General features: G+C 64.4%; 1 protein-coding gene across 1 annotated transcript; it reads left to right on the top strand.

Annotated features, from left to right (window-relative positions):
* Positions 1-158: 158 nt before the first annotated feature.
* Positions 159-7,653, top strand: LHX3 (LIM homeobox 3). The gene is made up of 8 exons (XM_075558847.1): positions 159-234; positions 1,416-1,558; positions 1,660-1,876; positions 3,315-3,486; positions 4,118-4,320; positions 4,845-4,996; positions 5,086-5,257; positions 6,420-7,653. The coding sequence occupies exons 1-8, from the start codon at positions 159-161 to the stop codon at positions 6,836-6,838; spliced, it is 1,554 nt and encodes a 517-aa protein (XP_075414962.1). The 3' UTR covers positions 6,839-7,653.
* Positions 7,654-10,645: the final 2,992 nt, after the last annotated feature.

Raw genomic sequence — 10,645 nt, 5'->3', positions numbered from 1 at the left:
GCGGGCGGCGGTGTCCTTCAGCACCGCGGACAGCGGGCGGGCCCAGTGGCTGGGGAGCCAGACGGGACGCAGGTGGCCTCGGAGCTCAGAGCCTCGGGACCGAGAGGAAAAAGGAACGCGCAGCCGCCGCGCTGCGCACTTGGGACCCCACGGCCGCGATGCTGTTGGAGGCGGACAGAGAGAGACCCGGGGCCCCCGCGGCCGCCACGGTGTGCGCCCTCCGCGGAACCCGGGGTAAGCGGGCTGCGCTGAGCCCCGCCAGGCCTGCCCCAACCTGGGCAGAGGTGCCCGATGCAGGGAGGGCACTGGGCGGCTGGCGAGAGAGAGAGAGAGAGAGAGAGAGAGAGAGAGAGAGAGAGAGAGAGAGAGAGAGAGAGACCCGTGCGCGCGACTATGGTTTGAGGGACGTCTCCGCAAGGTACCTCTGAGACAGAACAATGCTGGGGGGCAGTCGACCTCCAACTCCCCCGCTTCACACGGACACCCCTCGGCTCCGGGCAGCAAGCGCTTAGGCTCTGCTGGTCTCCCGACTGAACCGTCTTCTCTGAGGGCCAGAGGGCTGCGGAGCGCGCACCGCCGCTAAGCACGTTGGGGGAATAATAGGGCATTGTTGGTCCTCGGGCCAGATGCTGAGCGCGTGGGGTCGCTGCCTCCAACCGCTGCCCAGGGACCCAGCAGGGACAGGCCATAGTCACTCACCGACAGGCGACAATGGACACCCACCCAATCTGTCACTTCTGGGCTACAGCGATGCTTCCTCAGGCACTGCCGGGAGGGGGTGGTACAGTCCTGCCCCCTTCATGTGGGGGTCTTTGGCTGTGGAAGGCCAGAAGCCCCCCAGTCAGAAGCAGGAGGCAGGACCACAGAAGACAGGACTTGTCCTCAGACCCCGGGTGCAAGGCCTGCCCTTGCTGGTCCCCAACACCTCCTGGGGGCTCCTGGGCCCTGCCCACTCCTCGAGGCACCTGGAGGGGACACCACCAGCGAGGGTGCTGGGGCCAGGTGGGCAGGGTGGCAGCCGGGAGAGGGTTTCTTGGCTTGCCTTTCAGGACAGACATTCGGGCTAAGAATTCCTGTGTGGCTTGGGGGCAGATACTGGAAAAGGGGACACAGGATGGAGCCAGTTCCTGGAGGGCCTGGGTGCTGGGGAGAGGCCAGGAGTCAAGGACCCAACCTAGCATTCCGGCTTGCCCCCTCCAAGTCCAGGAGGAGCACACAGACTGCAGAAGTGTCCTCCACAGGGTGACTCAGAGGCTAGTGGGAACCGAGCAGGACCTATACTCACCCCTCCACGCGCTCGGGTTGTGCTGGGGCCCAGGGACACACTGTCACCAGCAAGGTGGCCGCAGCCTCCCTCCCTGAATCTACCCAAGGACCCCACTCCGGGCGCTCCCACTCTGCTCGCACAAAGCCAGGCCTGGGTCCCAGCCAAGCCATCCAGAAAGCCGCGGGGCCCGGTGAGCACCCTCGGACCGCAAGCGGGTCGCCGGGGACGGGCGGCTGCTACCTGCTCGTCCCCGCCTTCGGGCCGGCCGAGTTCCCGCGCTGCGACCACCAGGCCAGCAGAACCTGCAGCAGCCTAGCGGCGCGTCCCTGCGACCCACCCCAGCCCCGCCCCGGCCCCGCCCCCGTGCGCCCCGCCCCCCGCGCGCCCCGAAGCTCGGGGCCCAGGGGTGGCCGCCTGCGCTGCGCCCAAGCAGCACCGGGAGTAGCTCGGACACCGCCGAGCCACTAGGGCCCAGGAAAGTGCGGGCCGGGGAGCGGCGGGCGGCGCCGGAGACCATGGAGGCGCGCGGGGAGCTGGGTCCCGCCCGGGAGTCGGCGGGCGGGGACCTGCTGCTGGCGCTGCTGGCGCGGAGGGAGGACCTGCGCCGAGGTGGGTGAGCGGGCCTGGGGAGACCGGGAGGTCTGTCTGCGTTTCTTCCTGGCCTGGTCGCGGCGACGGCCGGCCGGCGGGGGCCAGGGGCTCTGCTTGGGCGTTGGTGTCAGGAACCCCGTCCCCAGCTCAGAGCTCCGGTCGTGAGTTTGTGACAGACTCACGGTGTGGCGCGCGGCCCGAAGCCTTTCTGGGGCCCTGGACCAGCTCCAGGACTGCCCAGGCCCCAGACGGGAACGTTACAACGATCGCCAGGTCTGCGAGAGGGCCGCGCCACCCCGAAACTTCCCCACGTGGGCGGAAAGGGTAGGAAGCAGGGTCCCGCGGGCGAAAGTCCCTGGCCCAAGTCTAGCAGACCTCTCGAACACACCTGCTCCGTCCGCCGGGCTCTCAGCGCCTAGGTGCTCAGCCGACCTAGGGTTCCCCGCGGCTCTGCAAATTGGAGCAGGGGGCGCCGGTCTGGCAGGAAAAGGTGCTCCATCCAGGTTGTGGGGCCCCCACCTGTCCTCTCCGTTATTTATACCCGACGGTTCCTGGGAGGGGTTGGCAGCAGGAACTGAGAGAGAGATGGGAGCATAGGGGAACTGGGTCTGTGGGAAAGCGCGTGCCCAGCACGCCTCTCCAGAGAGCTTGCTCGGCGCCGCCGGGAGGGTGTGCAGTCCCCAAAGGCCCCTCCAGTGCTGGGGTGCGAGACCCCGCGGGGATAGAGTCGCCTGGACTTCCAGGGTTGGGCGGGCGGGAGTGCGGGGCTGCAGCGCTGCGGGCGGACTCCGGGGCCCTGCCACGGCGCTGTCCCAGCCTGGGTGCTGAACTTCTAGCAGGGACGGTCGCCGCTCGGGATAGGTCGGGGCGCACCGGAGGACCGCCGCTGCCCGCACCAGGGCTGTCCCTCTGTTTTTGCCCGAAGCGGGACTGGATCCTTGGATATGGGTCCAGCTGAGTTCCCACCCCCGGGCGAGGCCGTGCGTGTTTGTGTGACTGCTCTGCTTGGCAGGCCTTGTCCAGAGGCCCTTTTCAATTAAGTAAGTCCTAGTCTGAGGAGCCGCCTCAGAGACGGCGCCACGGCCCACGGAGCGCCCCGTTCCGTTGGTGGGAGCACTGCTCCCGCATTCACAAATATTTCCGGGCGTCAGAAGAGGCCATGGGGACGATTTCTGGGCTCTTCCCACCAGTGAGGATGCTTAGTTGGGCAAAGTGAGGGCGGATGGGCAGAGGAGCATGGCCTGCCTCTACCCACTGGCTCTGGATGCTCACCAGGAAGACCCATCCTCCATCAGGGATTCTGAGAGCAGAGCCCCTGGGCGGGCTTTTCTGGGGACCTTTTGATGCCCACCCTCTGGTGGTTCCCCCATTTCTGCTCAGAGGGCCAGGGAGCCAGCCTTCAGGGTCGAGTGAGGGGGACCAGGCGGCCATACCCACTGCAGCCCCATACCCACAGAGATCCCGCTGTGTGCCGGCTGCGACCAGCACATCCTGGACCGCTTCATCCTCAAGGCGCTGGACCGTCACTGGCACGGCAAGTGTCTCAAGTGCAGCGACTGCCACACGCCACTGTCCGAGCGCTGCTTCAGCCGGGGAGAGAGCGTCTACTGCAAGGACGACTTCTTCAAGTGAGTGCCTTGCAGCTGCCCTCTGAAAGGAGCCCCTGGGCTGGGGGTGGGGGAACCTTCCATTACCGTCCCCACTTGGCACATTCCCTGTCCCTCCCGTTGCACCAGGCCAAGCCACCTCGGAGCCCCTGGTTGGACATCAACAAGTATTCTTTGCCAAGAGAGAAACGATCCCATCTATACTGTTAACCGTTGACTAAGCCCCGCAGCCTTCTAATCCATTCCGACTCTGAGTGGCCAGAGCCAGGGCTGCCCCAGGGGGGTTCTGAGGGCGGCAATTTCCTTCCTGGGGATGATAGCCCACGCTGGGACCATCACAGCTCGGAACACCAAGACAGGCCTTTAAAAAGGAAGAGATGCAGGCTTTAGGAGAACTTTGGCAACGGACTGTTTTTCTTCTTCCTGGGATGGTAACGGGGTCCTGTTACTACAAAACCATCGTGGAGGAAGGGGGACTGGGGGATGCCCCTAGCGGGGGTGGGGTCTTGTCCCCATGGTCCCAGAACGGTTCAGTGGGAATCCAAGTCCCGGAGCTCAGGCAGCTCGTGCTGAGGCGCGCCGGCGCCTCGCGCATTCGCAGCTCTGGACCCGCACGGGGCGAACTGAGCGGCCGCCGCCCTGTGCCCCGCAGGCGCTTCGGGACCAAGTGCGCCGCGTGTCAGCTGGGCATCCCGCCCACGCAGGTGGTGCGCCGAGCCCAGGACTTCGTGTACCACCTGCACTGCTTCGCCTGCGTCGTGTGCAAGCGGCAGCTGGCTACGGGCGACGAGTTCTACCTGATGGAGGACAGCCGGCTTGTCTGCAAGGCGGACTACGAGACTGCCAAGCAGCGGGGTCAGTGAGGAACCCGGGCCGGGCCTGGTCACCTACCTGCCTTTCACCCCATTAATTGGGCCACAGCTCGGGGACACGGGCAGTTGAAGGACTCCGGCGCTGAGTTTTCAAACGCCTTCCCCTGCGGCCGTGCCGCCGCTGGGACACCGAGCCCTCGGGCTCCAGTGAGGCAGGGGCTGCCGGCTTCGGGCTCTCCTCCCTCGGCGCTCTGCGCCCGCCTGGAGGCTGGTAGGGAACGGTCCTAAATTGCACCAGGAAAGCCAACCCTCCGCGCAGCCCTTGGAAGGATGGGGCGCCGTGCCCGGCGGGGCGCGCTGCTGCTGGGCGGGCGAGGCGGAGGGCGCGGTCCGAAACCCTTGCGCCTCCGCTACTTCCACCCTACCCAGCCGGCCCGGCGGCGGCGGGCTTCTTCTCCTCCCGGGCGTTCCTCCGCCCTACGGCCGGCCGGAGCGGTAGCGGGGCCTGCGGGAGGTGATTGGGAGCCCGTGAGGCAGGCCCTCCTCACCCGCACGTCCCCACTGCAGAAGCGGAGGCCACGGCCAAGCGGCCGCGCACTACCATCACCGCCAAGCAGCTGGAGACGCTGAAGAGCGCCTACAACAACTCGCCCAAGCCGGCGCGCCACGTGCGCGAGCAGCTCTCCTCCGAGACCGGCCTGGACATGCGCGTCGTGCAGGTCCGCGGGCCGCCTTGCACGCCCCCCAACCCCGGGGACCGGAGCCCACGCCCGCCGCGCCTGCTGCTCACCCCGCCCGCCGCCCCCAGGTCTGGTTTCAGAACCGCCGCGCCAAGGAGAAGCGGCTGAAGAAGGACGCGGGCCGGCAGCGCTGGGGCCAGTATTTCCGCAACGTGAAGCGCTCCCGGGGCAGCTCCAAGTCCGACAAGGACAGCGTCCAGGGCGAGGGGCAGGACAGCGACGCGGAGGTCTCCTTCACTGGTTAGTGAGGCTCGTCCCCGCGGCCGCTGGTGGAGCCGTCCCCAGAGGCAGACACTGGTGGGCTGCAAGGACTGGTGAGCCCCACTGCAGGCCCCTCCAGTCTTTCCATCCTGGGTCCGCGCATATGCAGGGGAGATCCTGGTCCCCTTGGTTAGCGGGGGGCCTGCCCCCAGGACCCCGCTGTCCCTGGCTGGGACCATCTCAGCAGATGCCCCAGGTATGCCCTGCCCCCAGCTGCTGCAGGGAGCTGGAGGAGGAGGGGTAGTTGTGTGTGTGTGTGTGTGTGTGTGTGTGTGTGTGTGAAGGGCAGCATGCTAACTACTTGGTTAGGGGTGCGGGAGGGGGTTGGACTCAAGCTGCTGGGACCAGAGCTGCCGCTCCCCTTCCCATTTGCAAGGGTCTGCTAATCCCAACTCTCAGGCCTGGGAAGTTCCCCCCGTGTGTATGTTTGCACCCAAGAGAGATTATTCTCACGCCATTTAATATAAAAGCCTTTCTGACAGCTGGTTCCAGAGCAGGCTAGAGCCTGGAAAACTCCGCTCCGCCAAAGAAAGTACAGGGTTTTTATCATTTAAGGGGGGGGTGGGTGGCTTATGGGTCGGGATGTTTCAGCAGTGACATTTTTATTGGGTGGCAGGTGTGGGGGCAGTGTCCCGGAGCTAGGGGGAACAGCACAGCTGCAGGTGATCCTTCAAAGTCTAATAGGATAGTTTGCCTTTCTTACTAATTGGGCAGGCAGGGTCCGGAGACATCTTGAGAGTCAAGGTCTGTCAGGAAAATGGGAGAAAGTGGGGGGGGGGGTTACCTGTTAACAGGGGGTGAAGGCCCCTTTAAAATAAAATGTTCTTTCTACTAAGCTGGGTTAGACACCTGTACCTGCGCCCACCCCACCTGCAGAGCTGGGCCCTCAACCTCTGTGGCCTGTTTACCTGTTTGAGAAAGGGGGTGGGGGTGAGGAGGACGGTGGTCTCCTACCACTCCTGGGAGCCCGGCCTACTCCCGCCTGTGGTTTTAGGGATGGAGCCGGGTGGGGTGGGTGCCGGCAGGCAGGAGCGGCCAAGGGCAGCCGTGTGGGTTGGTTCGCAGGGCAGAGAGTCGCTGAACCCGTGGGGCAGGGGGCTGCGCGCACTCGCGCCCAGAGTGGCTCTCGCTTCCCTTGCAGATGAACCCCCCATGGCGGACATGGGCCCTGCCAACGGGCTTTATGGCGGCCTCGGGGAGCCAGCCCCCGCGCTGGGCCGGCCCGCGGGGGCGCCGGGCAGCTTCGCGCTGGAGCACGGAGGCCTGGCGGGCCCGGAACCGTTCGGTGAGCTACGGCCCGGCAGCCCCTTCGGCGTGACCCCGTCCCCCGCCGCCCTGCAGGGCCTGGCCGGCCCGCAGCCCCTACTCTCCAGTTTGGTGTACCCGGAGGCCGGCTTGGGCCTCGTCCCCTCGGGGGCCCCGGGAGGACCCCAGCCCATGAGGGTCTTGTCGGGGAACGGACCCAGCTCTGACCTGTCGACCGGCAGCAGCGGGGGCTACCCCGACTTCCCCGCCAGCCCGGCCTCCTGGCTGGACGAGGTGGACCACGCCCAGTTCTGACCGCCGCCCGGCTCCACCCAGCGCGCGCCCGGGACCCAGGATCGTCGGCGGCGAGGGCGCGCTCCGCGGGGAGCCTCGGAGAGAGACCGGAGGCCGAGGACAGTGGCGGAGGGGCCGCAGCTTGGGACCCCGTGGCCCGCGGGGGACAGCTCCCGCCTTGCTGCTTCCTAAGCAGTGCTCCCTTTACCCTCTGGTTGGCAGAGACCGCTGCTGCCGCCGCCTCCCACGCCCCTCCTGGCCCAGCCTTCGGCTCCAAAATCAAAACAGCCGCTGCCGCCGCCGGCACTCTCAGGCCGCCCACGCGCATTTTTAAAGCCCGGTGGTCGGTTCAAGGTGACAGAGTGTCAGCAGGTGCAGAGGGAAATAAACACGGGCCCTTTCTGGCTCTGGCAGACCAGACCGTTCATCGAGGGCCAATGATGACTGAGGTCACCCTGGGACCCCTCTCTGCAGGGCAACTCTGGTCCTGAAGGCAGAGTTTTGGAGCACCCCCACCCCCACCCCAGACCTCATTAAATTGTCACCCTCCGCCCACGTCACAGCCACTCTCCACATGGGAGCTGTACCCTGCTCAACTGAGGTGCCCGCTGCCAAACAGCCCTCTGTCCAGGGAGCTGGCTCTGCCCTATCCAGGGGAGGCGGGGCAGCTGCCCCGCAGCAGTGGGGAGGGACCCCTGGCGCCATGGGCAGCCCTGCCGTTTCTGGGAGAAGTCACAACTGTGTACCACACAAAGCTGGCCTGCCAGGGTTGTCGGCGTCCACCTGACACCCTCACTCGGCAGCTACCTGTTGGTCTGTGAATGTCCAGTGTCTTTCTCTTTCCAAGACTTCAATAAACCTGTCGGCTGTAGTGGATGGAGGTCCATGTTTTCCCTGAGAGCAGGGATGCTGGTCAGGGATGCAGGCTGGCCCACCGGCCGAGACCAGGCTGTTCTTGGAAGGTTTGTTGGAGGAGCTGCTGGTTCCTGGTGTGGGGCCTCTGGGGGATGGGTTTTACGCTTCCTGCCCCTGGACTGAGATCTGCAAGGTCGGCAGTTCAAAACTACCAGCTGCTCTGAGGGAGAAGAGGTGAGTGACAGTCTGGGAAGCCCACAGGGGAAGGTCTACCCTGTCCCGTTGGGATGCTGTGAGTCAGCACCCACTTGATGGCAGGGAGTGTGATTTGGTTTCTGGCCCCTGGATTTCCCATGGCCCCAGCTTCTAGAAGGAGATCGGGGTACATAGTGTGCAGCATGCTGAGGTGGGTGGGGCCCACCACGGACTCCCAGAGAGGAAGCATGTCCAGGACCCCTGGGAGGGTGGCTGGAGAACGTGCCCAGCCGGCCCAGGGCCAGGGGAAGGCCTGGCATGACTGGTGTACCCATGGCAGGGGTTGGCCCACAGACCCCTTATTCTACCTGTCTACTCACCACTGTGTGAGGCAAGTTCCTGAGCCCCTGGGAGCCCCACACCCCCTGTAGTATAGGGGCCCTGAGAGGACAGGAGGAGCAGGGATGCCAGGCAGACCCTCCCCTCTGAGACCCAGCCCTGCTTCATCTCTGAGACAGGCCTGGATGACAGGGCAGGTGTGGAAGTCCTGAGAGGACCGAGGGTCCCCCGGGCTTGCTCTGGAGAAGGGGCCTCAGCACCCAGGTTCCTGTCCCCAGCACTAATTCTTAAGGGATAAGCGAAGGAGTCCTGGGCCAGCTGGAGACGCATGGTGACCTTAGGGGCAGGGGCTGAATGGACTCAGCCGAGCAGGACATTCGGGGCAGAGTTGGGATTTGGGGCTCAAGGGCAGAGGGGCCGGACGGTGGTCGATGGGGCAGCCAGAGGAGTCTAGGCAGCAGCTCCTGAACTCTGGTCCAAGGGCAGATCCTTCGAGAGGCGTGGCAGCTGGAGGACAGGATGGCCATAAATCCTCAGTCTCACCCCTGTGCCAACAGGCCCCCACTCCAGCCCCGCCCCCAGGCCACTCGGGACCTTTTAGGCGCTGACAGGTTAATAAAGTGCTAAATGTCCCCGAGGGGCCTTGGCCTGTTTGCAGCCGGACCAGGCAGCTCGCTCCAGCTGGCGGCCAGTCGATAATCCTGGGCCTTCTCCCGGGAGGGGGTGTCCGGCAGCCGAAACTCCTCCCTGGCTGGACACGAGTGGACCTGGAGGAGGGGATGCAGAGGGAAGCCACAAGCTACGGTCTGTCCTGCCCACCGTGACTACCTCAGCAGCCTCAGTTTCCTGGCAGCCATAGGCAACCAGTAGATAGAGAAGGCTCTGCCTAGCATGGTCCCACGCCAGGCCTGGGGTGCACCCTGGGGCTGCCTAACACAGAGTTGGGTAAAGAGGCCCCCTGGGCTCCTTGGGGGCCATGGGCATCCACTGACTGATGCCCACACCGATGCTCCTCACATTCTTCTGGACCGATCCTGATCCTGGGATCTATTGGATCGATCGAGGGGGGCAGAGGGACCTCCTGGTGAGAGGCAAGAAGGCCACTGATCTCAAGGGTGCACGTCTGTGGGGAGGGGTCCCTTGGAGCTGGTTAATTCAAATGAGTTGGGGGAGGGCAGTGCTGAAGGTGAAGCCTGGATCACAAGTGGGGCAGCAGAGACGTGAGCTTGGGCGTGTGGGGAGGACCACACCCTGGTGGTTCCCATCTCTCCAGTGGGTGCCAAGATGTTCTTCTAGCCTCCTTGCCCGGGGTCCTCGGTGGCCAGAGGAGCACAGCTCCCCTTTGTGTGTAGGGGAGCAGGAAAGTCGCTGGGGTCCCTCATGGGGGCACCCTGGCGGGACCAGGGCAGAGACATCTCTTGTGGACGTTTAAGATGGTGATTCCACCACTTGGAAGATGTGAGCGGCCACCTGAGAATAAGGAGGGATCCAGATGCCTACCAGAGCAAGAGCAGCTCTTTCCTTGTGATCAGAAACTTCCGGACTCTCCCCTTTCAGCAACCCTGCCCTCTGGGACGCAGGGACATACTCCCTCCCTCTTCTGCTCCCCTCGGAGGAGTTTATCCTGGGGCTGGCCCTCCCCACAAGACAGGGTTAGAGGGGGTGGTGCGGGTGGGCTGGCTGGGGAGGGGGCTCCTGGGCTGTTTGCACACCCATGTCGTAAATCAGGGGCCTTTAAGGCGATCTGGCTGGCACAAAGTCCCTGAGGCCGTAATGATCAATTCTTTAAGCCCATAATTGTTCAAATTGCTGTGAGCAACATAAAACATTAATTTTAAGAAATTTAATAGAAGAAAGCTCTTTAAACGCACACGAGATAAATGACAGGCAGCACGGTGCCCTGATGCTATGCTGCGGTGACATTGAGTAATCTCAAAGTTCTTACGTTTTCATTCCTCCGGGAAAAATGTTGACAGGCTTTTGGCCCTGGGTAAGTCCGAGGTGGGGCCTGTGCGCCCCTCCCCCCTAATTAATGGGGGAGCAGCGACTTCATAAGCAGAACCCTCATCCGTCTGCTGGGACCACCTGCCGGTGATGCACCCACCCTCCCTCCGGGGCCCATACAACGCCCAGACATTCTTTACCATGAAAATATCGTCTCTGGCTCTCAGAGTCAGTGAGGCAGCTGTCATATCTGGACTGAGGGTGCTGGGTGGACCGCCAGCCCCGCCCCTGCCCAGACACAGACTAAGGGGTCCTGCAGGACCAGGTGACCTGTGGGGCCCCAGCTCAAAGCCCTTAGTTCTCCGTGTCCACGTGTTTTCTCCAGAGGACTGTGGTGACAGGATGTGGACATGACTGTAGACCGGGAGCTAGGGAGCCACAGAGAGGGTGGGGGCCCACATATGGGCGCTATGTGTGGAGGTGCCACTGTCTCCC

The sequence above is a fragment of the Tenrec ecaudatus genome, chromosome 10, assembly GCF_050624435.1.
Source record: "Tenrec ecaudatus isolate mTenEca1 chromosome 10, mTenEca1.hap1, whole genome shotgun sequence".
Taxonomy (NCBI): domain Eukaryota; kingdom Metazoa; phylum Chordata; class Mammalia; order Afrosoricida; family Tenrecidae; genus Tenrec; species Tenrec ecaudatus.
This window is presented reverse-complemented; position numbering and strand designations above follow the sequence as displayed.